The following is a 24,591-nucleotide window of genomic DNA, read 5'->3' on the forward strand; positions in this document are numbered from 1 at the left end:
AGGCAGCGCGGCGGGCAGCCCTCCCCTCACAACCCGCGGGGGCCTCGCGCGGAAAAAGCCCCGGGCGGGAGTCGCGGGGCTCATGGCGGAGCGGGCCGGCGGGGAGCCCGCCTAGGCCGCCATCCGCCCATCCGCCGCCATCCGCCGCCGCCCGCCGCCATCCGCACGGTACGGCCGCTCCGGCCGCATCCCGGGGCAGGGGGGAAGCGGGGAGGGGCGACATTTTGGGGATGGGGGGCGGCGGAGGGGAGATGGCGCCGAGGGAAGCTTGGGGGGGTGGGGGGGTAGGCCGGGGGTAGGCCGCGGGGGGGTTTAACGGGTGCCCGTCTGTGAAGCTCTAGGCCCGGCCCGGCCGCGGGGTGAGCGCCGCCACCATGTTCCTGTACAACCTGACGCTGCAGCGCGCCACGGGCATCAGCTATGCCATCCACGGCAACTTCTCAGGTAGCTGCGGGAAAAAAAAAGGGGGAAAAAGGGAAAAAAAAGGGGCTGCGGGGCGCGGGGTGGTGGAGCTCGCGGTGTCTGTATGGCTCGGGGCGGTGGGGGTCGCCTCCTCTGGGGTGTGTGGAGGGATGGAGGGAAGTTTGGTGGGGTAACAGGGAGTTTTGTTCATTTCTGTCGTCACCCAGATGCTCCAGCATCATTGTTTGTAATGAACAAGTCCCTGTGCACTTAATTAGTGATTACAGCAGGAAATAAATGCCCAGGAGGAGTTGTTGTTGTCTTGATTGCGTGGCTGGGACCTGTGGAAGGATGCAGGGAAGTTTGGTGGTGGGCGTTTCGTTCGCTTCCAGCTCCTTACCTGCCGTTGAAGTTTTCTTTCTGTAAATGGGGAAAATAACCCAAAAATGTACCTTCCCTGCCCCCCGGCACCGCAGGCTGGGCACTGAGTTCCTAAGCAAAGGGTGATAATGAAAAGGCATTAAGGTGGTAAGCAGGAACCAAGTTGGCATGATAATAATTGCGGTATAAAGCAATAAAATAAATACATCAAAATGAGTAAAAGCTTTTGTAAAGATTAATCAGAGATTAATCCCAGGAGTTGGAGTCGATGTTCCTTATGGGACCCATCCAACTCGGGGTATTCCACGAGTCTGTGATCGTCGCCCAGATGCTCCAGCATCGTTGTTAGTGGTGAACGCGTCACTTCACATTCTTTTATTAGTAATTACGGTGGTGAATAAACGCTAATGAGTTGCAGTTATTGTCATTTCATTCTCATTCAATTCTCATTACCAAGAAGCTTTTACCACAAGGTGCCCGGGAGCTCTCTCAGGCCGTGCTGCCGCTCACCCCGTTGCGTTCCGGGCTCCGCAGGAACCAAGCAGCAAGAAATCGTCGTGTCCCGGGGCAAGATCCTGGAGCTGCTGCGCCCGGACCCCAACACGGGGAAGGTGCACACGCTGCTGACCGTGGAGGTGTTCGGGGTCATCCGCTCGCTCATGGCCTTCCGCCTGACGGGCGGCACCAAGGACTACATCGTGGTGGGCAGCGACTCGGGGCGCATCGTCATCCTGGAGTACCAGCCCTCCAAAAACGTCTTCGAGAAGATTCACCAGGAGACTTTCGGCAAGAGCGGCTGCCGCAGGATTGTGCCGGGGCAGTACCTGGCCGTGGACCCCAAGGGCCGCGCGGTTATGATCAGTGAGTCGCCCCCGGGGTTGGGTTCTTCTGCTTCGTGTGCCTGGCCTGGGGGTGGTGGCTTCAAAGCGAGCTCCTGCCAGGTGTAAGCGGGGTGTTTGTGTTCAGGAAGTTTGTTAGGCACGTCAGGGAGAGTGCAGGCACGTGGGCTGCTTCCTTGCTGCTGCACAACTTAATTGTCCCACAACTTAATTGGTCCACAACAGTTTGGGAAGGCAGCTTGCCTCACAGTGAGCAGACAGAGCCCTGGCACACGCTGTCAGGGAGAAATGTTGGGGTTTCCAGGAGGTCCTACAGCCTGAAATGATGCTGTGAGTTCATGTCTCTTCTCCGAGATGAGTTGTGAGGACAACCAGATGTGTTTCTGATCAGGCTTTGCAGGCAGGAGGAGCCTGGGGTGGGCTTTTTTATTATTTTTTTTTTTATAAGACTTACCATCAGCTGTCTCAGTTCCTCGGTCAGCTGGCCAGTGTCACTAACGGTTGTGCTTCTGCAGCCAAAAGGATGGCGAGCTCGTGGTGTGGGAGCAGAAACCTTGTGTGTGAGCTCCCTCTGCCTGTGTGGTGCTGATGGGAGCAAACACAGGGCTGGGCAGGCCCCAAGAGCAGCGTTAGGCACCAGGGAGCTGCAGGTTCTGCTGCTGCTTGAGTCTGAGGCACTGAAAATTAAACATTTGGTGTTAATTAGAGGCACGGGGTGCCCGCAGCAGTGGAAATAACGCTGATACTTCCTCACAAAGTTTGTCTGTGTAGGGGAAAGCGGGCACGAGGAGCCTTGTGGCCCCCACTGCCCTGCCACCCTCCCGTTTCAGGCGCTATCGAGAAGCAGAAGCTGGTGTACATCCTCAACAGGGACGCTGCCGCCCGCCTCACCATCTCCTCCCCGCTGGAGGCGCACAAGGCCAATACCTTGGTCTACCACGTGGTGGGAGTCGACGTGGGGTTTGAGAACCCGATGTTTGCCTGCCTGGAGATGGATTACGAGGTGAGAAGCACCCGGCTGCCCTTCGCTGTCCCTTGTGCTTTATTTCTCTTTGCCCTTTCCCTTCTGCCCGTGAAGGCAGGGAGCGCTGCCTGCCTTTGCTGTCCCAGGGAATTTCTGTCTTGAGCTCACCTGCTTCTGGTCGTGCCTCCAGTCAGAACTGGGATTCTGTTCTGTCTCGGTGCTTCTGCTCAGGGTCTTGCTGTTAAGCTGCAAATGTGCACATTTGCTTTCTCTGAACCTTTTCTGTAGATTTTTTGGGGGATTTCAGCGCTTCGGAATGCTTCCACCAAAAGTATTCTGCCATCAGTGGCTTGAAAGAATTTCAAACCTGCAATCTGTGGTTTGTTTCAGGAAGCAGACAATGATCCCACAGGGGAAGCAGCAGCTAACACACAGCAGACGTTGACGTTCTACGAGCTGGACCTGGGTTTGAACCACGTTGTGAGGAAATACAGCGAACCCCTGGAAGAGCACGGCAACTTCCTTATAACAGGTACTGGCCGCTGGGCTGCTTTAGGTCCTGGGGGTTGTTTGGTCTGAGCCACCGGTGTAAATTGAGTGGGAGGCACGTTCCCAAGTGGAAACTGATGGGCTGCTGGTATTTGGGGCATGGCGTGGCTTTCCAGACAGTGAGATGTGAAGGATAAAGCAGGCAATTTGTCTGAAATCACATCTTTTTCTCCTTCCAAGCCCTTGGTTTAGGGTCTCTTTCTCCTCAGTCAAAACAGACTCATGGTTAGGGTGATGCAGGGCAACAGGACCTGTGCTGTCCTAAAGAAAACTAAAATAATTACAAGCAATAAGTCAGACCCGCAGCAAGGACTCTTCAGGGTAACGTTTTTTTGTTGCGTTTCAGTTCCTGGTGGTTCTGACGGCCCCAGCGGGGTGCTGATCTGTTCAGAGAACTACATCACGTACAAGAACTTCGGTGACCAGCCTGACATCAGATGCCCCATTCCTAGGAGACGGGTGAGAGCTCTGGGATTCCTCCCTTCCCCTTTTTGCGAGACGATCCTTGTGGGTGCTGAACGTGTGCTGGGTGTCTGCCTGCGTCGGGAGGATTTTGAGCGAGGAGGGAGGGTGCTGGTCTGGCAGTTTGTTGTCTCCCTTGCACGTGGGCACTTGGGGGTGTGCGCAGCCTGAAGGGATGAGTTGGATTCATGTCTCTTCTCTGAGACTCGTGCTGCAGACACCACAAAGGCTCTGATCAGGCAGCGCTGGCAGCGGGAGAGGATGCCTGCAGACGGTGAGGCACGCTTGCTGTCGTGGGTGTGGGTGAATTCGGCAGCAGCTCTGTCGTATCTTCGGCTGCTCCCTCCTCCTCCTCCTCCTCTGCTGCTGCAGGTCCTGGCAGAGCTCTGAGCACCTGCCAAAGCTCGGTGCTGCTCGCGGGATGCAGCCCTGGGCTCTGACATGTGAGGTCCTCCAGGAGGAGGGCGAAAGGGGCAGGAGGGGGGGGAGCTGAGGCACAGCACCTGAGGGAGGTATTTCCTGCAGGGGAGGGTGTGCTGGGGTTGAAAGCCTGTCCCCGTGTGGTCAGTTGTTGGGCACCCACGAGGTGGGAGCGCTGCAGGCAGTGGCTGTGCTTGCTCCGAGTCTTCCCCCAGTGACCCCTGCGTTGCTCTCTTGGCAGAACGACTTGGACGACCCGGAGAGGGGTATGATTTTCGTCTGCTCCGCCACGCACAAGACCAAGTCCATGTTCTTCTTCCTGGCCCAGACGGAGCAGGGAGACATCTTCAAAATCACTCTGGAGACCGACGAAGACATGGTGAGCACCGTGACACAACAACACAAAGAACTTGTTGCAAAAGAGTCCTCGGTTCTTTGTTCTGCCTGACTCTCTAAACAGACATAGTTTGTTTAAACCCAAACTTCATCGTTTGGGTTTAGCTCTGGTGGCGTGTGGTCTGCGAATGCTTCACCAAGGGGTGCTGCGACCATGCCAGATGCAGACGTTTGCTCAGGACAGTTGTGCACTTGGGGAGGACGGCTGCTGTGCAGTGATGTGCAAACAGAGCCAGTTCCCTCTTCCTATTAGGCAGTTAACTTCCACATCTGCCTTTCATTTTTCTCTAAAATGACTCAGTGTTTCAAAAGCCAGGAAGCCTCAGGATGAAGCAGGAGGCCTGGCTTTCTTATCGAGGGATATGTGCGGCTTTAGTGCTCTGCAAGCACAGTCACGTCTTCGTCTGCTTTCAGGTGACAGAGATTCGACTCAAGTACTTCGACACCGTTCCTGTGGCTGCTGCCATGTGCGTGCTGAAGACCGGCTTTCTCTTTGTGGCTTCTGAATTTGGAAACCAGTGAGTAAACAATTTCACATCAGCATTTTTCCCCTGAAACAGCCTGTTTCTGTTCAGGACTGCAAGCCGACCCTTGCCCTTGTTGAACATAAAAAGACAATCTCTGTTTTAATGAGTGGATTAATGCTTTGTTCACATGGCTTGAGCAGAACAATTGGGTTAGGCTATGACTGAACGGGGAATTTTCTTGTTGTTCAATCCAGATTAAATACTGGAGGGCAGAGGACAGAAGATAACATGTTGCTGCAACAGGTTTTGGAAGAACTGAGCACTTAGGGTTCATGTAGGATCAGTCATATCCTGATGAAGGAATTATCTTTTGGTTAATTTGGTTGATTTTCACTGAACTTGCACGTGTAGTACAGTCTCTCAAAACCCTGTGGCGTACTTGGGAGCAGGTAGGGTTTTTTTTATCAGTAACTGTGTGGCCTGCTTCTTAATATAATCATTCTCGAGGGCTTCCTCTTGTTTTTGGGGGGTCAAGAATAGTCCAGAGATTGGAGAAAGACTTTGGAGGTGGCTTTACAGCGGTGTGCTCACAGAAATGGAGGTTTGTGCTCTTCTGACTGCATCTGCGGAGCCAGCCACGCGGGGGAGCTCCCTCTGGTTCACCAGAGCGGCTGATTTTGGTTTTATAAAGCAAGCTTTTGAGGAAGCCATGTTCGTTTGCACATATTAAAAACAGCAATTGAATTGCTGGCCTTCTGGATTCATTTTTTCCTCTGAAGTTTAACGTGATGGTTGTGTTATTTAGACCCATAAAATGGAATAGAGAGTGAGGTTAGAAGTAACGAGGTGAGAGTACTCCAATAAAACAGGGAGCTGCAGAGCTGCAGTCTTAGCTGTTGGCCCTGCTTGTGGCCTCAGCCGCCAGTGCTCTGGCTCTACCACGAGCATCTCCGAGGCTCAAGGTAAAACACTGAAACTCTGCTATGCTTTTCCAGGGACAGCTGCAGATAAAGAGACCTGGATTTAATTTACTCATTCAGCAGCCATCAGATTTCCTTGTAACATGGCCTTGTCACCAAGGAAACGATCCCTAAGGCTAAGTTTTAATGGCTATGTAGGACAGGGAAGGATTTCCTTCACCCCTCTGCCCAGTATTTGGCTGTGCCTGACTCGGAGCAGCCCGTGCTTTGTGCTCAGCGTGCTCTTGCTCTCTGTCTCAGCTACCTGTACCAGATAGCTCACCTGGGCGACGACGACGAGGAGCCCGAGTTCTCTTCTGCCATGCCCCTTGAGGAAGGAGATACGTTCTTCTTCCAGCCACGGCCCCTCAAGAACCTGGTGCTGGTGGATGAGTTGGACAGTTTGTCTCCTATTCTGTGTTGTCAGGTGCGTTGCCATCAGCGAGCTCCCTCCCACTCAAATCTTTCTCACTTGGAGGAATTGCAGAGGCATGATGTTTTTCCCTCTGCTTTTCTGCAGAGTGTTTGCGTGTAAGCAGAGTCAGCAGAGCTACATTAATCCTAGCTTCCCAGAAGTTCTGTGCCATACTAAATGCAGATAGAAAAGCAGGCCTGCTAAATCCTCAGCCAGCTGCCTGCGACTGGTACCTGGTGTGGCAGCTTTTGATTGCCGTGGTGATAAATTCACATCAGGACGTACGGTGTCAGCCAGCAGTCCCGTGCTGGTCCTCTATTGACCATTAAACCAGCTCTCATCCCCTCTGCAGAGGGTTTGGATAAAATTCGCCATCATTTCAGGGCAGCAGATAGCACACCGTGTGGCATCTTCATAGGTTTTAGTGGCTGAAGAAAGCATTAAAGCAGTAGCACGGCCCACAGAGCTCGGTTTTATTTCCTCTTCCTGCGGATGATTTGACACCGTTCCTCCCTGCAGATCGCGGATCTGGCCAACGAGGACACCCCCCAGCTGTACGTGGCCTGTGGCCGGGGGCCCCGCTCCTCTCTGAGGGTTCTGAGGCACGGGCTTGAGGTGAGACTGCAGCTCCTCAGAAACACAGCGGGAGGCAGGGGGAGATGATCTCAGGGCCCTGTGAGGAGGGGATTCACTTTCTGTAGCCTGGAGGCAGAATAAAACCGGAGGCTTGTGCCTCGGAAGTAGAAGGGCTGTGCTGTTTGCCCTCACAGCCTCAAAGGCTTTTTGTTCGGACTGCACACCACCTGCATTTTGTCTCCCCGAACATGTGAGTGTCTGGAGCTGGAGCTTTGGCAGCGTCCCTGCCAGCTGCTGCTGCTCTCGGCGCTGGGGGCGGCTGACCCCGTGTAAAAGCTGGTGAGCTGGAGCCCTCGCGTTGCAACAGCGCTGCTCAGCGCTCTGCCCCCTTGCACATCTGGCACGGGGGGAGCATCAGAGCTGGGAATTGGATAGTTTTCCTTCCCGGTTGTGGGAAAGCTTAAAAAGGCTGATTGTTACAGTAAGTAATCCCCCGGTAAGCCCGAACATCTGTTATCAAAAGAACCTGGTCCTCGTTTCCTCCTAGGTGTCCGAAATGGCCGTCTCGGAGCTGCCCGGTAACCCCAACGCTGTGTGGACCGTGAGGAGGCACGTTGAAGGTAGGTGGCGTCCTCATAAATCACCTCGGGGAGGTGATGACATGCTTTGGGGTCCTTTTGCTGTTTTTTCGGGGGAGTCTTTTATCCGAGGAGGTAGGAAGGGTGCAGCACGGTGGCTGTGTGCTGTCCCTGAAACTCGATTCGAATCGAAACACCTGTCTGTACGTGGCAGCCCCCCTAGGACTGTCCCACTTCCCTCTGACAAAGAAACACCTGCCCCCAGCGCCCCGCTGTGCTGCGTCTCCAGAATTCTTCTCGCCCTTTTCCACGAGTTCTTGCTCTGCCATCAGCCGGCAGCGGCGCTGCTGTGTGCTGGAGCGCGCTCGCTGTTCTCCAGAGGTGTTGACAACTGCAGGAATCAGCTCTTTGCGAGGCAGCAGGATGCGAATTACGGAACAAAGCAGACAAATCGGCGGCAGTATCTGTATTTTATTACTTCCCTCCGTGCCTGTCTGTGAAGAAAACAGCCTGTTTGGGCTGGGACGCGCTGCCTATTCAAAACCCCAGCGGGATGGAGGGTGCTGCGCGTTCCAGGAAGCCCGATCGTTGAAATTGTCAAATTGTATAAGCTTGTGGGTTTGCTCGTATTTTTTTAACCTGCTCCAAAATGATGGATTTGCCTTGCGAAAGTATAGGAGGAAATGTCAGCCCTCATCCTGCCTCTCTTGGGGATGAGAACGGAGCTCCTCAAATACCAAGCATGCCCGGAATGAAACCAGTCGGGGTGCTGGTGCGTCTCCGTGGCTGTTGGGAGGCAGTGCATGTCTCGCAGAGACTCGCTGTGGTTTTATGCTCTGGGTGTAGAAATGGCAGCAGCAGAGACCCCATCTTTCTGTGCTGGTATCTCGGTTTTAAGCAGTTTCGGGGTAGCGTGTCTTCCAGGGAGCCTGTGGGGGTGGCAGGCGTTGCTGTGGGATTTTCCTTGCCACCTGAGACCTGCCTTCAGTATATTTGTGTTCTGAGACTCGTGCACTGCCCCAGCAGCATGGAAGGAGCCCTGTGCGGGAAGTGCCTGCGCGTTTCCCAGAAATGAAAGGGCTCAGAATGAAAATATTTCCACAGTTCATATTGAGACCACGTGATTTACTTTAAAAGAGGCGTTCCGGTTTGCTTGTGCTCCTGTCCTCCAGAATAGGAGCTGGTAACGTCATTTGCCTTGGAGGGATCGGGACTTCTGACATGACCTTACAGCTTTAAAACCTTTCCTGGTGGGGTTCCAGAGGAACACTTTGACTTCCAGGGGACGGAGGATCATCGCTAACCTACATAAAGCAGCCCGATCTTGCTGCTGCCTCTTTTTCCTCTTACCAGATTTTCTGAGTTTCAGCACAAAGATCTTCTCCATGACTCCAGAAATGCTGGAAGCTGCTGGGAGCCCTGCTGCTTTTTAAATAGTTCGCTTCTCTGTAAAAGCAGTCACCGTGCCACGGCTCTTTGAATTCGCACAATTTCTGTGGGTTTTAATCAGAGTGCAGAGCCCTTTCAGACAGCTGCCTGATCTCAAAACTGGCTCAGTTTGCAGTCGGGCTGCCTCGGTGCCGCGGCGAGCACGTGCTGCAGGGCCTCAGAGACCCGTGCGGGCTGGCAGCTTTCGGAGCACTACTAACCCTGGCTGGTACGTGGTGATGCACACTACCAATACCAAGCCTCTTTTTTTCTTCCACAGGTGGCTGGTGGTGGAGGTGCTGATCACCACAGGTGTGTACCTACTGCTAGGGGCTCCTGAGCGGTCCCACAGGTTAACCACGCACGACCCCAAAGTCCCGGGGCTCCCTTTCCGCTGAGCTTTTCAGTGCATGAGCTCTGGAGGCTGTCGTGTAGCTGGAGATGGGTGCCTTTGGGTTTTGGTAGCTGAGGAGGAGAAGGCATCTCCCGTTCCTTCTCAGGATCGTTTGGGGACAGAACAATTGAGTGTGTCTCTGCCTAAAATCAGGTGTGCATTCGAGAGGTGATCTGAGCTCCCAAGCTGCTTTGTTTTGTTTCCCCCCTCAGAGAAAATAACCAAAAATTCCTGAGGCACCTGTAGGTGTTGCTGGCATGGTCCTGGCAGGAGCAGAGGGCTTTGCACCAAACCCTGGGGTATTTGCTGCCTGGTATCGAGGGCTGGGAGCTCGAGGCTGGGCCGTGGAGGCAGCTGGCAGCTCCTGCACACGCAGCTCTGCGCAGTGAGTCAGTGCTGCAGGAGTAAACAGGAGGCCAGGGAGATGTGCTGGCATCCCCCCGGGTCTGCCAAGTGAGAGTAGCCCTGAAGCTCCTCGCTGCTCGTCCCTGCCCGCTGAGCTGCTGGGTTTGTGCAAACCCAAACGCCGCAGGACGTGGAAAGCCCGTGTCGGGCGTGGGCTGGCTCACGGTGGTGGAACATCAGGGGCTGAACCCAACCGAGTTCCCGGCAAGTCCCAGAAAGGGCAGAGGCACGGTGTTCCTGGACGGAAGCGTGATGTTTTCCTAGCTGCTCGTGGCGTGCACGGGGCTGCGGGACACGTGTGCTGAGGGCACAGGAGAACGAGTCCAGCTGTGGCTCCTCGGGCACTGGAATGTCATTTGCTGGCTGAAAGGGGCGAACTGGAGCAATTAGGGCAGCGCTAATCACCCCTGCAGCCTCGTGATGCACACAGAGTAACGCCTGTCTGCCTGGGTCCGGGCAGCCCGGTGCTGTGCTTGGGGTTGTATCTTGTCAAACAGAAAGCTCTGTTCTTCAGCTGAGAATACTTCTCAGTGTGCCCCGGGGATGTAGCCTTCTGAATTTCAGCTAGGCAGTTCTCTGAAGCAAAATGCTATCGTTTGAGGCTGGGTGAATGCGTCCTACTGGCTGACTTCACCCTGCTCAACCCAAACTTTCATTCCCAAAGCCTCAGCAGAGAGGCAGGAAGCGAGGCTTGCGGGCTTGGAGCAGAAGTGCACTTGTCACCGTTACTGACGCAGGAGGAACGGCGCGCGCTGGTTGCCACTAAAGCAGTGGCAAAGAAAGAGCTAGAAGCCTCGAGAGGCAGGAACGGGTTTTGTTTGGAGTAGGACGAAGGGAATCTGTTTGGCTTTCTTCATCCTGCTGCAGCCCACGTGGGTGAGCCTCCAGCTGGAACACGGAGGTTTGTCATGAGAGTGACGGCCCCGGGGGAAGGAGCAGCTCTCAAGAAGTTTGGAAAGCAGCGACGCTCTTTGCAATGGAATTTTTAGAACATCCTGTCTACAGGATATTTATGAATTAAAGGGCAGTGAACTGCTAGAATCCCTAGTTAAAGCAGTCGAGGAATTCTTGCAGGCTTCTGGTGTTCACCAACGCATGCAAATTTTAGGAGAAGCCGCGGTTTAGAGCAGAAAGCAAACGGTGTGTGGCAGCGCACGGCTCGCCGGACCCCTACCACCCCCTGGGAGTGGCAGAGGAATCCTGTTGGGATCTGTTTCTCTGTGCGGGCTCCGTTCTTGTTTTCCTGACTTCCCCGCGTGGATCTGCCTCCCTCGGGGCCTGGGGGCGCGCTGCAGGTCGTGGCCGTGACCGCTGAGAGGGCAGTGCTGGAGCCGTGCCACGGGGCAGTGCTGGGGCTGCCTCAGCTGCACAGAGCTCGGTCTCCATTGGCGCCTGTGCGCCAGATGTTCAGAGAAAAAATGATGTTTTCTTCACTTGCATATTTTCAGCTGCGTGTCAGAACTGGGTTGCAGACGTGACACAGCAGATTTGGCAACACCTTCCTCTAAGCAGGGTGGGTAGGGAAAAGCTGTGTTCCTGGAACCTTTGCTTCGGTTACCAGCTTAAAGGCAGCCGAACCAGGCTGCGTGTTACCTGCTGGCAGCCTGTACTTGTCCTGGTGGGAGTGCTCTGTTCTCCTTCCATGCCTCGAGACGTGTGGGTTGCTTTTCCGTGTCTCCCACGGGTGAAACTGCTTTCACCTGGTTTTCCAACTGGTGAAACTGCTCGGGGGCACAGCTGGGACAGCTCTCATACCCCTCACCTGCTAATTTGTGTGCTGCGGTGCCTGAGCTTGGGGTGGAATCGGGTGCAGTGGGTTAAAGGGATTTCTCCTCTTGAAGAAACAGCACGTGCATGACAACAGCACCAGAAGCTCCTCTGAGGCAATCTCACTCCTCCGCTGAGGCTCCTGGCTCCGTTTCCCAGCCAGCTTCGTTGCTGCTGCTGCATTCATTCCTCTGTTTTAACGAGGCTCTCCCCTCCCCTCTTCACTGCCTGTCTGGCTGCAGAACGCAGACGTGCAGCAGCAGGCTGGGGCTTTCCGTCTGCACGCTGCCCCTGCCCCGTTTCCCACGAAGTTTCCCTGTTTCCATGTGAGCCGTTCAGGCTGTTTTTGTTAGCACAGCTTCTCCCTGTCCGAGCTGCTGGACTCTCCCAGGCTCTTCCCTCTGGGAGAAGCCAGAGCAGGAGGTGATGGCTGCCGTGCTGTCACCAGCAGCAGCAGGAGTAAAGGTCACCTCTTGCTCTGTGTTAAAGGTGGAAATTTCTCATCTCAGGCGGCAGTGGGAGCATTAAGGCAGCTGAGCTGCTGGGTGCGGGTGGAGCAGGCCAGCCCCGAGCTCACCTGCTGTCCCGTACCCTAAATATTTGCAGCCTGTTATCGCGGGGACGCTGGGTGGAGGTGGGGTTTGCAAACTCCCATTCACAGCATCCACGGGGTGGTTTCTGCACACAGCTTCCCTGGCTCAGGTGGTTGTACCTGGGCCTCCCTGGGTGTTAAATCTGGGTCCAGCTCCTTACGAGAGGTGGGGCAGGGGTCTTAAAAACTGCAGGCCCTGTGCCGTCCTCGGAAAGCAGTAGGGTTGCTTGCCAGAATGCGTGCAAAGGAGTCAATTCATCACAAACTGACTCCGTATAGAGATCATTGCTCGGTCTGGTGTTCCTCAGAGCCCAGCGGTGAACGGCTTTTGCGCTGCGTGCCCTGGGATGAACTCACACAGCACCGCCAGCAGATGTAATAATCACTGCAACTCTGCTGAGGAGTAACTGCTAGACATCCGTCAGGCTGCTAATTTGGATGGGAAGCCTTGCATTTATTTAACCAAGTCTTTTTTTCCCCCCTCCTGTCTCCCTTGCTCAGATGAATTTGATGCCTATATCATCGTGTCCTTCGTAAACGCCACGCTGGTGCTGTCCATTGGAGAGACTGTAGAAGAAGTGACTGACTCAGGGTTCCTGGGTACGACGCCCACCTTGTCCTGCTCCCTGCTGGGGGACGATGCTTTGGTGCAGGTAAAGGACAGCTCCTGGCACCTCTGCGGCTTCTCTCTTTTATCCTGCTAGTTAAACTGGGCAAGCTGAAAACGCTCCTAAACTTCCTCAGTGCACGCTCAGTGGTTTCTTGCCGTAGTTCAGAGATAAAATGTTTCCAGCTGCGAGTGGTGTGGTCCTAATCCAGCCTCTGGCACCTAGGGCAGTGCTGCCAAGGTGGTGCTTGCTTTGGCTTGCTTGTGGCGGAATTGTGGGTGAGGTGGAAGTTGGGAATCCAGGAATTAACGGGACCTTTTGTCCTTCAGGTGTACCCGGATGGCATCCGGCACATCCGAGCAGATAAAAGGGTGAACGAATGGAAGACGCCCGGGAAGAAAACCATCGTCAAGTGCGCTGTGAACCAGAGGCAGGTGGTGATAGCGCTGACCGGAGGAGAGCTGGTTTACTTCGAGATGGACCCGGTACGTGTGGCGTTAACCTGCTGGGGGAGGCTGGGAGGGCACGGCAGAGCACGGGGCGCCTGCCCTGGAGCAGACCTGCTGCTCTGGCCCTTTGAGGTGTCGCTGAAATCAGACTGTACAGAAATAGTTTAAAAAATAATAATAATTCAAAGCACGATCTCCAAAATAAATTTAAAAACAATTGAAGGAAGGGTTTAGAGGGATATTTTTGTGCTGGTCTGCCCCGTTGCCCAGGTAATTAATAAACTTTGTGCCTCCTGTGCTCCTCTGTCTCAGTCAGGACAGCTGAACGAGTACACGGAGCGGAAGGAGATGTCGGCCGACGTGGTGTGCATGAGCCTGGCCAACGTTCCGCCCGGCGAGCAGCGCTCCCGCTTCCTCGCCGTCGGGCTGGTGGACAACACCGTCAGGATTATTTCCCTCGACCCTTCGGTGAGTAGCAGCTCTGGCTTCGCCTCTTCTTGGCTTGGAGCATTCAGATGGGAGCTCAGGAGCTGTGCCGTGTCCCGGGGATGTCAGGAAGGAATAATTTTAACTGGCCTGGCTTCTCTGCCAAGCTGAGAGGAAGCGTGGCCCTGGATCCCAGCCTGAAACAGATTCCTTTCTTTTATCAGGTCTTGCTCAGGCCTGGCCGTTTACTAGATAAGATAAAAGAGCTTTTTTTTCCCCCTCTCTTCTCACTGTTTGTATCTGTGGTAAAAGCAAACCCATTCTGCAAGTGGGTTTAGCAGCAAAGCAGCAGCATCATTCCTCTGCCTGTGACAGATGAATGTTCAGAGCTCGTCTTCTACAGACCGCGGGGTTGTTGCCACTCCTTGCTTGCCACAATCCGTCAGCCCCGTGTCTGTTGTGACTTCTTTTCCTTTTCTTTTTCCCCTCTGCCTCCCGCAGGACTGCTTGCAGCCGCTGAGCATGCAGGCCCTCCCCGCGCAGCCCGAGTCGCTGTGCATCGTGGAGATGGGCGGCACGGAGAAGCAGGACGAGCTGGGCGAGCGGGGCTCCATCGGCTTCCTCTACCTCAACATCGGCCTGCAGGTGAGCGGGGAGCTCGCGGGGCACAAGTGCAAGTTTCCCCCTGCATTCCCGGACCCGAGGCTAGGCAGGAGACAGCACATTCCCCCAGACTTTGCGTGGGACAAGTTGTACTCTTCCCCTTCCACAAGGAGGGCAAGCTCTGCAAATTTCTGGGTGAAACGTTGGTCATTTCTCCAGAAACTGCCTGTGGGGCAGGATATCAAAGGAAGTGACTGCCCACGACCACAGGCTCTGCTCTAATAACTCTGCTGCTGCACAGTTTTTGCTGCATCCAGTACTGGCTCTGTGATCCTGGACCAAAAAATGTTGTTTTGACAATTCAACATGTGGTAAAAATAACCGGAGCAGCCTCGAGTGATGTCAGAAAGCAAACTTAAGCAGCGTGGGCTTTGGGGGGTGAATGCTCTGTACTGAGAGGGATTAGGAAACTGAGTCAGTCCTCAAGGTTTTCATGGCTATGTGATGAACCTGAATTCCTAGTCAATGTTTCTTTGCTTTTGCTTTTTTTTTTTTTTTTAATATTAATTCCTTTCTGCCTCTTGGGAGTGTACAGCAGCTCTGGTTTGTGACACTAAGCCAATTCAGGTAGCGAGTGGTTACAGGAGGGGTTGTATCAGAAGCTAGGAAAACAAACGCCTAGTTCTTTAGAAATTCTCTGCTGTCTTGAGCAATGCGAGGCTGTAGCTGGTTGTTCCGTGTGTGTAATCGTGGCCTGACTCTGATTTCCTGCTGCCAAGAACGGTGTGCTGCTGCGAACTGTGCTGGACCCCGTGACGGGAGATCTCTCCGATACCAGGACCAGGTACCTGGGCTCACGGCCAGTCAAGCTCTTCCGCGTCCGGATGCAGGGCCAGGAGGCGGTGAGTGGGGCAAGGGGAACGGCCCCAGTCCCTCGTACAGCTGCCCCGTTGTCCTCCCTGGTGGGCAGGGACCCTCTGGGTGAGGGTGGGAAGCAGAAGCACTTGGTTACGGAGCTGCCTGCCTCGCAGGCACCCTTGTTCCTGTCACTACTCCCCACACTCCTCGGGAATTAACACGCAGTGCTGCCCTGCCTTGCCTGAACGGGAGTCATCCAGCCCCCAGGCCGTGTTTGCAGCTTGCCTGGAAAGCCCTACACAGATTTCTTGGCACGGAGACGCTGAAAAAGCTCGTCCTGCCTGCCTCGGTGGACAGCCCCAGGGAGCCTCATGCTCCTGGGCCGCTGGATGCAGGTCGTGCTCGTCTCCTGCACCACTCAAGAGCAGCACAGCCAGGGGCTAGGATGTAAACATGCGTGGCTCGAGGAAAATATTTGTAGGATTTGGCTCGCAGGGAAGAACTTGTTTCATCGGAAGTGCTGTTTTAGCCCTTCTGATGTGACACCGGGGGAGAGATCTGCCACCCCCTGCCTGACTCATTTTTGGACGACACCTTCAGGGTTGAGAAATGCACAGGGGGCTGCAGCTGGGGATCCGAGCTCTGCTGTCATGTTGTGCGTGGGGTGGGTCTGACTTGCTCCTGCCGGCCTCCCAGCTGTAACTGGGAGAGCAACCGAGCACTTTCGGCATCCGCACCAGTCTTGGTTTCTCATCTGATAGCCTGGGGAGGAAAAACCACGCTCGGGGACAGCTGGTGTGTGGCTTAGAGCAGCCTCAGGGCAACTCCAGCTCTTGTTGGTCAGGCAGAAAAGAAAGTTGGGCTGCTGTTGGTTAGCCAGATATGGGAAGTGGAGGAGTTACAAGTCTGTCTGCTTCCTTTGTTTCCCTTAGCTTAATTGATTGGAAATGGGCTACTGATTTTTTTTAATTTATTTTTTTTTGAAGTAACTGTCACTTAGATTGCAAAGCAGAGCTACAGCACTTGAAGGGTGATGGAGCTACAGATCTAGTTCTTTTGTAAGACCTGTTCCCATTAGAACATTCTGTTTTTTTTAAAGACATGAAAGTATTAGTTGATCGTGGGTTTTACAGATAAAATTCTATTTATTGTACCTCAGTTTGAGCGTCCATTGCCTTGACAGCTCCTCTTGGTGTCATACACGATTCCCAGACTGAGCTGTCTCTTGAAAGCAAGCGGTGTTTCTGAAGGTTTGCTCTGAGCTGGGCTGAGCCCACGCACAGGAATTTACTCAGCTTTTCCAGCAGTGAGGGTCCGTTGCCACGCTGTTCATTCACCTACACCCCTCCTGTTGCACAGAAGGAGCTCGCCTCCGTCCCCAGGTGTGCCCAACTCGCTGCTTTCTGTCTCTTCAGGTGCTGGCCATGTCGAGCCGCTCCTGGCTCAGCTACTCCTACCAGTCCCGTTTCCACCTGACTCCCCTGTCCTACGAGACCCTGGAGTTTGCCTCCGGTTTTGCCTCTGAGCAGTGTCCCGAGGGCATTGTGGCCATCTCCACAAACACGCTGAGGTAAGAACTGAGGGGACGCCACGAGGGCCTTCAGAAGGAAAGGGGTAAAGTGACTCACCTGAAGTCTTTTTTTTCAAGGTTACTTGATTATGGGTCATGATTTGGTGGAAACACATGTCTGTGTTTCCGAAAGCAAACGGAGCAGAAGGGTGCTTATGTCAAAAAGAAACAGGGTGCAGGGCGCTTCTCCGGTTGGTGCCGTGTAGCTTTTTGAAATAACAAAATGGGATTCGGGTAATCCTTAAGTTTGCTGCTCCTTACCAGGGGAAGGTGTTGATAACCGAGAGCCCGTTGTGCGTTAGGACCGTCAGGTTTATGACCTGAACTGGCTGCTTTGCAGAAATCAGGGCTCGTCATCTGAGCAGCCGGAGGCATGACAGGCCTGGGTTTGTTGTGTTTTTAAAGTAGGGATTGCATTGATCTGAAAGTAACAAGGGAGCACAAATTCGGGAGCTCTGCCTCATGCACTTGAACAGGCACTTTCTTCATATCTGTCCTCGCTGAGCTATTGCAGCATTCACTGCTTTTAAAGGAGCCATTCTTTCTGGAGAGACTTGTGGTTTTCAGTCACGAAATGCCAGAAGAACTGGCATTTCAGCTGGCGAGGGGCAGAAGAAAGGCTGGCTGGCCAGGCTTTGGCGTTTTTCATACCGTTGTAACTAGAGGAGCGTTGGATGCCCCTCCTCCCACGGGACAGTCACCACTGGACTGTGTTGACCTCCTCTCACGTCTTTGTCCCCCAGGATTTTGGCGCTGGAGAAGCTGGGGGCAGTCTTCAACCAGGTGGCCTTCCCCTTGCAGTACACACCCCGCAAATTCGTCATTCACCCCGAGAGCAACAACCTGATCATCATCGAGACGGACCACAACGCGTACACCGAGGCCACCAAGGCACAGAGGAAGCAGCAGATGGCCGAGGTAGGCGGACTGGGGGACAGGTGGCATACACGTCCCTTCCCTGGGGACCACTTCTGCTGAAACCCTCGCCTCTCGGCGGTCCCAGCTGCTGCTGCCCGATCCTTTCTGTGCTGTGCACGGGCACAGGGGCTGAAGGGAGTGGAAATCAGCCTCAAAATGTGAGTGTCAGCAGGATGCAGTGCTCCTCAGTGCTCCTCTCCTTGCGTGCTGTTATGACAAGCCCTAAAAACCCCTTCTCAGGACAGTCCTGCTTGCGTAACGCCGTTGCCTGGGTTCTTGGCGAGGATGTTTGGGTTTCGGTGGGTTTTCATCTTCAGTTTGCTCAATGTTGTTTCCAGAGCTGTTGCTCTGGAGAAACGGCTCCCCAGACAGCCGCCCCTCAGGCCGGGAAGAGCTGACAGTGTGCTCTGAGACCTGCTGGGGGAACGAGCTCAGGACACGTGGGAGCTGCACAATTCAAAGGCTTTTAGGTCTTGCCAGGTCTGCGAGGAAATGCTCTGAGCTGTTTCTTCCCCTTCCTTTAACCTGCCCTAGGAAATGGTGGAGGCTGCGGGCGAAGACGAGCGGGAGCTGGCCGCGGAGATGGCCGCAGCCTTCCTGAACGAGAACCTGCCCGAGTCCATCTTCGGCGCTCCCAAGGCAGGGAACGGGCAGTGGGCCTCCGTTATCAGGGTGATGAACCCCATCCAGGGAAACACCTTGGATCTGGTCCAGCTGGAGCAGAACGAAGCCGCCTTCAGGTAAGAAGCAGCGCCGGGCGCAGCAAAAATCCCTGCTGCTGCTGAGTCTTACGTGGGCCATTCATTTTTTTTCATCATTTTCCTCAACTGTTGGTACTGCGAGGTGAAGCCCAGGTGCAGCACGTTATCAGGAGGCCGGGTGAAATCCCAGAAGGGATTGCCACGTGCTCAGAGCTTTTGTCTTGCCTTTCCTTCCCATCCCACCCTGCTCTGTCTGCACATGACCTTGGGAGCTGGTGCGGCTCTCCAAATTCATTCGCTGGGCCCCGGTGCTTAAAGAACAACACGGGGATGGGAGCGAGAGATAAGAGAGGAGGGAACACGAGAACGTCCTGCGCTCGCTCGCTTCCCCTTCTCGTGCAGATAAGCGAGAGGAGACGGGAAGGGAAGTGTTGGAGGGATGCGGGGAAGGCAGCACAGAGCCTCAGCAGGTGGAGCGGGGTTGGGTCGTGCTAGCCCAGAAGCTCTGTCCTGTTTGTCCAGAACTCCCAGCCTGGCTGAGCTAGGCACCAGGCAGGAAATAACAGTGGAAGGGGAGGAAGCTTCCACACGCAGTCCAAATTGGCGCAGTCTTTGGAAAAGAGCTTGGAGTGGGGCTTTGCATGTGGCTAAAGGCTGCGAGAACATAAAAGCGCTGCTTTGGGCTTGTGAGACAGCTGCGGCGCATCTTTTTTTATGGGGGAGTGAAGGAATCTGCTCCAGGCACGACTGCAGGGAGGAAAACTGACCTCTGGAAGTGAAAGCTCGAGGCGGGAGGGCTGGGCTGACCCGGGCAGGCACGAGCTGTGCTGCGGGTGGGTTTGTGTCACGGTGGCGCTGACCCCCGGTGTCTTTTTATCCCCGCAGCGTGGCCGTGTGCCGCTTCTCCAACACGGGCGAGGACTGGTACGTGCTGGTGGGGGTGGCCAAGGACCTGATCCTGAACCCGCGCTCGGTTGCCGGGGGCTTCGTCTACACCTACAAGCTGGTGAACGGCGGCGAGAAGCTGGAGTTCCTGCACAAGGTGAGGAGGAGAACGGCTGCTGGGCGCCCTGAGCGCTGCCTCGGATCACCACGTGGGTGTTGGGCTGGAAACGGCCTCTTGGAAAACAAGCTGCCTCCCCCAAAAATCACACAGGGCGTCTTCTGCAGAGCTGAGGACGCAACGCAGACCTCCTGGGAGTCCCAGTCCGTTCCTTTAGCTGCCTTATCTAATTGGCAGATGGGAAAGGAGTGGTTTTTTTCCTTGCCCCCGCCGAGCAGGGGAGAGAAGCGGCTCTGTTTGTGCCTCAGCACGAGCTCAGGGAGCTGTTCCTGACGCTTGTTTACGAAATGAGCTCACACTCGGCTGCTTGAGCCCTGGCGCCGAGGCGCTCGGCCCGGCGCTGGCCACGCGAAGCTGTCGCCGGGCCTCCTGGCTGCGTGTAGGACGCACTGGTTGCCCAGGGGACAGCTTGGCTGGCAGGGCTCGTGGGATTTAGCAAGGCTTTCTGTATTGAAACCCAATTGTGTTCTTCCAAGGGCTCCCAGCACGTCGGGGTTTGAACACGTGGGAGGGGAAATTGGGGCTTCCTTCGCGTCTCCGGTCCTGGTGCCACGGGTGGCTCTGTTCTGGAGCACGGCCCTCTGGTGCCACCAGGCACCCCCTTTGGAGCTGCTGGTGTGAAACAACTTCTCGTAGCCAAGGCAGCCGAGCTAGGAACGCTGACTGGAAGCTCCCTCTGGGTGGTTTTAGGCAAAGCATCAAATCTTTCTGGTGAGGATAAAAGCAACACGAGGAGCAGAGGCAGCAGGACCTTTGTCTTCTGTGCCGCCTGCCCTCGGCTGGGCTCCATCCGTGCCCAGAGCTGCCTTGTGGCTGTGCTGGCGTTGGGAGGGTGCCTTGGTTCCCTGTCTGTTTGAAAGGATGACGGCCTGCTGAAAGCCTTGGTGCAGGCTGGCGAGCCTCTGAGCCTCCTGAGGCTCTGCACAAGCTCAGCTCTGCCGGTGGGGATCTCACGGCCTTCCTCTTCTTCCTCTCTAGACCCCCGTGGAGGAGGTTCCCGCAGCCATCGCCCCCTTCCAAGGGCGAGTCCTGATCGGGGTTGGGAAGCTGCTGCGCGTGTACGACCTGGGCAAGAAGAAGCTGCTTCGGAAGTGTGAGAACAAGGTACTGGCTCTCGTTCTTCACCACAGCTGCTTGCGTTGTGGGTGAAGCGAGGCTTTAGCTGCTGCTGCTACAGCCCCCGGTGTGCCCTGGGACTTGAGAGCTGTGCCCAGGCCTCTGTGCCCACCCAGGGCAGCCTCAGCCTCTCTGCCCATGCTGCCTCAATGCTGTTCACTGACGTGTGCAGGAGCTGCAAATGTGAGAGGTCCCATCCAGATGCAACGTGAGAGCTGCTGGGAGCAGTTCCTTACGTGGCTGGGCACAGAAGCTGGGTGCGGACGAGCACCTCTGCAGATGGCTGGAGCGCTGAAAAGGGGATTTTTCTCTTAAAAGTATTTCTTGGACTTTGAAAGGCCCGTGATCAATGGGCCTTCTTGTTCCGCATCTCTGGGACTTGAAGAAAAATTTCAGAGCGTGGTTTTCTCACTGTTAATTGCCTGCTCCAAATCCTCCTCCTCCTCTCATGCTGGTTGCAGAACCCGTGCCAGGTGCTGGCTGCTGCACAGCCGAACGCAGCAAGCTGGGAACTTGGAGGGGAATGGCTTTTTGTTACGTTTGTTCTTCCTTTGTTGTTTTTTTTCTTTTTTTTCTTCTCTGCTGAGCATGACTTGCATGAGAAATCGAAGCTGGCCTTGAGGGCTGCTGCAGTGAGGGGAAGCCCTGCTGCTGACGTCTGGTTTGCTGATGGCGCTGGTTCTCTGGGTGCTGCTCTTGCATCCGTTCACAGCCCGCTAAGGGAAAAATGATCCTTTGCGAGGGCCCTGCGTTGGCTCTGTGTTCAGCTTGGGGCTGCAGCGTACCCCAAATACGACAGGAGATGCTGAGAACCGGGCGGCCAGCCCTGAATCACAGAGGGAAACGCTCTCAGATGGAGCTGATGGCACCTGGCTTGGTGTTACTTCCCTAGTGGAGGCACTCAGCCGTTGTCCTTTCTCCCCCCGCAGCACATCGCCAACTACATCTGCGGGATCCAGACCATCGGGCACAGAGTGATCGTGTCGGACGTCCAGGAGAGCTTCATCTGGGTGCGCTACAAAAGGAACGAGAACCAGCTCATCATCTTCGCCGACGACACCTACCCGCGGTGGGTCACCACCGCCACCCTCCTGGATTACGACACCGTGGCCGGAGCCGACAAATTTGGCAACATCTGCGTGGTGAGTTGTGCCTCGGAGAGGTTGGGGCTTTCTGAACGCGGATGACTTTTTCCTTAAAACACCCGTGATTTGTCTTAAAGGAATGAGAATCTGTGCTCAGCTGGAGGCAACGCCCTGTGCCATTCCCTTGTTTTTTATGGGGCGCCGGCTGTCGTCACAGTGGCCGGCTGCAGTTTATCAGTTTAAGCGAAAGCAAACAAGCTAAAGAATCATCGGGTCAAAACCCACTGTGTTTCTGAAGCATCCGATGACTTTATCTTTACCCCAGAAATTGCTGTAAGCCTTGAATCAACACCTGGTCTCGTGGGCCCTTTCACAGCCACTCGTGTCAGGGTGCTGGCTCTCACTTTCCCTGCCCAGACCTCAGCACCAGTGCTGGTTTCCTCTCTCACTTCCTCTGAGAGCCGGTGTTGTCAGTGCTTCCAGTTCCCTGCTTGGCTGGCCTGCAGCCGGGGAGGAGGAGAGAGCAGGCAGCCTGTGCCAGAGCTTTCATCTCTGCCTGAAGCGTGCTCGGGCGCTTCGCAGCGCAGAGCGCGGCGAGTGTCGGGCGTTACGCCCGCAGGATTTGGCCACCACACACAAATTAATGCTCCTGCCCCGAGCTGGGCTCGTTAGGGGGCACCCGCCTCCAAAGCAACCCTGCCTCCCGGCGTGGCCTGCACGTGCCAGGCAGAGCCTGCTCGAGGTCTTGCCCACATTTTTGGGCCATCAGTCTTAATAACACGGTTGCTATTTAACCCTGGAGCTCCTGCTGGAGGGGACAAATTGATGATTTTACAATAAAGCTTTTATGATAAAGATTTTATAATAAAGCTTTTCATGTGGAGACACCCGAGTGGCTCGTTCAGAGCCCCGAAGGCTTTCCCTGCACCTTGCTGACCCTTCCCTGCTCTTTTGACACAGGTGAGGCTGCCTCCCAACACCAACGACGAGGTAGACGAGGACCCCACAGGCAACAAAGCTCTGTGGGACCGGGGGCTCCTTAACGGGGCGTCGCAGAAGGTAAGGCCTGGTGGGAGGAGGACGTGCTGCTTGCTGCGGAGCCAGTCCTGCTCCTCTGTGCTGCTCTGGTGGGATTTCAGCATCCTTGGGAGCCAAATGCAGCCTCTGCCCATCGGGTGGAAGCTGCACACTTGTTTTCTTTTCGTCCTCGCCCTCGTTACATCCCTTTGCCTAGCTGGAAGGTAGATGAGCAGCACACTGAGCTGTGCCAGCTGGTTGTAAGGCAGTCTCAGAGCTAGCGGGTGGTGGGATCTGTTTTTTTTTCCTCTCCTTTTGCTGCTTTCATACGAGCTGAACGCCCCTGCTGCTGTGCTCGACTTTCAGGCCGAAGTGATCATGAACTACCACGTGGGAGAGACGGTGCTCTCGCTGCAGAAGACCACGCTGATCCCCGGGGGCTCTGAATCCCTCGTCTACACCACCCTGTCGGGGGGGATAGGGATCTTGGTCCCCTTCACTTCCCACGAGGTAAGCAGCCCCTGTCATCACGCTGCAGTTTGCACTGCATCCCCGAGCTACCTCCGGGGCTCTGCGGGGCTGCGGGACAGCTCGGATGCGAGGGGGAGGAGAAGGAGCTCGATAACTCCTCCTGCTGCAAGGGGCTCGTCAAGAGTTCAAAGCTTTTCTCATCCTACTGCTGCTGGAAATCCCTCCTGTGTCTGAGGGGGCCGTGTAGCCTGCCAGCCCTGGTGCTTCACGTCCCGCAGGCAGCATTCTCTGCCACATTTTTTGGGGCCTCCTGGAGCAGCGTGAGGGGGTGACCACCACCAAAACCGGGCTACTGACCACCAGAGCTGGGCCACCATCAGCCCTGGCCGAGCCTGGTGGCAGGAGCAGTGCCTGGCTCGTGCGTGCTGTAAGCATGCAATGATCTGTGCTCTTCTCTCCTCAGGACCACGACTTCTTCCAGCACGTGGAGATGCACTTGAGGTCGGAGCACCCCCCTCTCTGCGGGCGGGACCACCTCAGCTTCCGCTCCTACTACTTCCCAGTGAAGGTGGGTCCGGGTGTGGGGCCGGTTCTCACATTTCGGGGGCTGCTCGGGGACCTTGTACCAGCAGATCCCGTCCTCTCCTTGTTGAGGGGGAGGTTTGTGAGCCAGAGCTGGCGTGGTGGCAACCAAAACCTAGTGTTTGAGGAGCTGCGGGACCAGGGAGCTCCAGGAACGATCCCTTTTGCTGCCATTTTCCCCGTTCAGGCAGGGCTCGGTGCCTTCGCACCCTCTTGCTTCACTTCCCTCCTTCTTCCCCCCCAGAATGTGATTGACGGGGACCTGTGCGAGCAGTTCAACTCGATGGAGCCCAACAAGCAGAAGAACGTGGCCGAGGAGCTGGACCGGACACCCCCCGAGGTGTCCAAGAAGCTGGAGGACATCCGCACGCGCTACGCCTTCTGAGCGGGAGCGGGGCTGGCCATGCTCCGGGGGTGCTTCCTCGAGCACGCGGGGAGGGAGGAACGTGTGTGGGGTCGTTTTCCTTTTGGTTTTCTTTTCAAAACAGCGCTTCCTTCCCCTCGGTTCATGTTCCAACCTTACACGATCCCACTGAGCAGCAGCCACCAGCTCTCCCCGTGCACCCCCCTGCTCCTGCGAGGGCTCCTGGTGTTCCGGCTGTCCTCTGGGGGAAGCGCTGCAGGAAGGACGCCCCCCACCCCCTCAGGGGGTTGTTCCCTGGCCCCTCCAGCTGCACCCTTGTAGGACGGGAGCTTTTTGTGCAAATTCCCCGATTTTTTGGAAAAGGGAGCAGCTGCGGCGTGGCTCAGGGTTGGCGGGGGTGCGGGCGGCTGCCCAGGGGATGCGCGGCCGCTCTGCTCCCTCCCGAAGGGCGAGGAGGGTTGAACCTCGCCGTTTTTGCCTGTTTTCTCTGTAAATAGGGTTTTGTACAATGTCGGCTGTCCCGGGGGCGGGGAGGAGCAGCAGGCAGGGCCCGGCTCCGGGCCTCGCTGCGTTTCATAACCCCTTTGGCAGGAGCCGCGGCTCCGCGCCGTGCCCCAGCAGCGCACGCAATAAAAGCCTGGTTTTTAACCGCTCCGACTCCGCCGCCTCTCCTTGGGGGGTTGGGGGGGCTCTGCGAGACCCCGGGGTGCCCCATGAGGGGGGACAGGGGTTTGGTGGGGGCTCCCCCACCCCACAGCGCATTCCC

The 24,591-nt window shown here is 55.6% G+C and overlaps 1 protein-coding gene across 2 annotated transcripts; it reads left to right on the top strand.

The window, feature by feature from the left end:
- The first annotated feature begins 45 nt into the window (after positions 1-45).
- SF3B3 (splicing factor 3b subunit 3) lies at positions 46-24,475 on the top strand. 2 transcript variants are annotated; one of them, XM_082770104.1, is made up of 26 exons: positions 46-168; positions 336-444; positions 1,318-1,644; positions 2,453-2,625; positions 2,977-3,118; positions 3,482-3,594; positions 4,259-4,396; positions 4,828-4,931; positions 6,101-6,266; positions 6,774-6,869; positions 7,378-7,450; positions 12,496-12,647; positions 12,932-13,087; positions 13,364-13,519; positions 13,979-14,122; positions 14,860-14,982; positions 16,354-16,508; positions 17,252-17,426; positions 17,961-18,166; positions 19,013-19,169; positions 20,169-20,294; positions 21,236-21,448; positions 22,352-22,450; positions 22,775-22,918; positions 23,343-23,447; positions 23,706-24,475. In XM_082770104.1, the coding sequence occupies exons 2-26, from the start codon at positions 375-377 to the stop codon at positions 23,844-23,846; spliced, it is 3,654 nt and encodes a 1,217-aa protein (XP_082626230.1). In that variant the 5' UTR covers positions 46-168; positions 336-374; the 3' UTR covers positions 23,847-24,475. The 2 variants fall into 2 exon arrangements, with proteins under 2 accessions (XP_082626230.1, XP_082626231.1); XM_082770105.1 differs by having other exon boundaries at positions 83-168; positions 342-444.
- Positions 24,476-24,591: the final 116 nt, after the last annotated feature.

The sequence above is a fragment of the Aythya marila genome, assembly GCF_965140915.1.
Source record: "Aythya marila genome assembly, chromosome: 12".
In the NCBI taxonomy this organism is placed as follows: Eukaryota; Metazoa; Chordata; class Aves; order Anseriformes; family Anatidae; genus Aythya; species Aythya marila.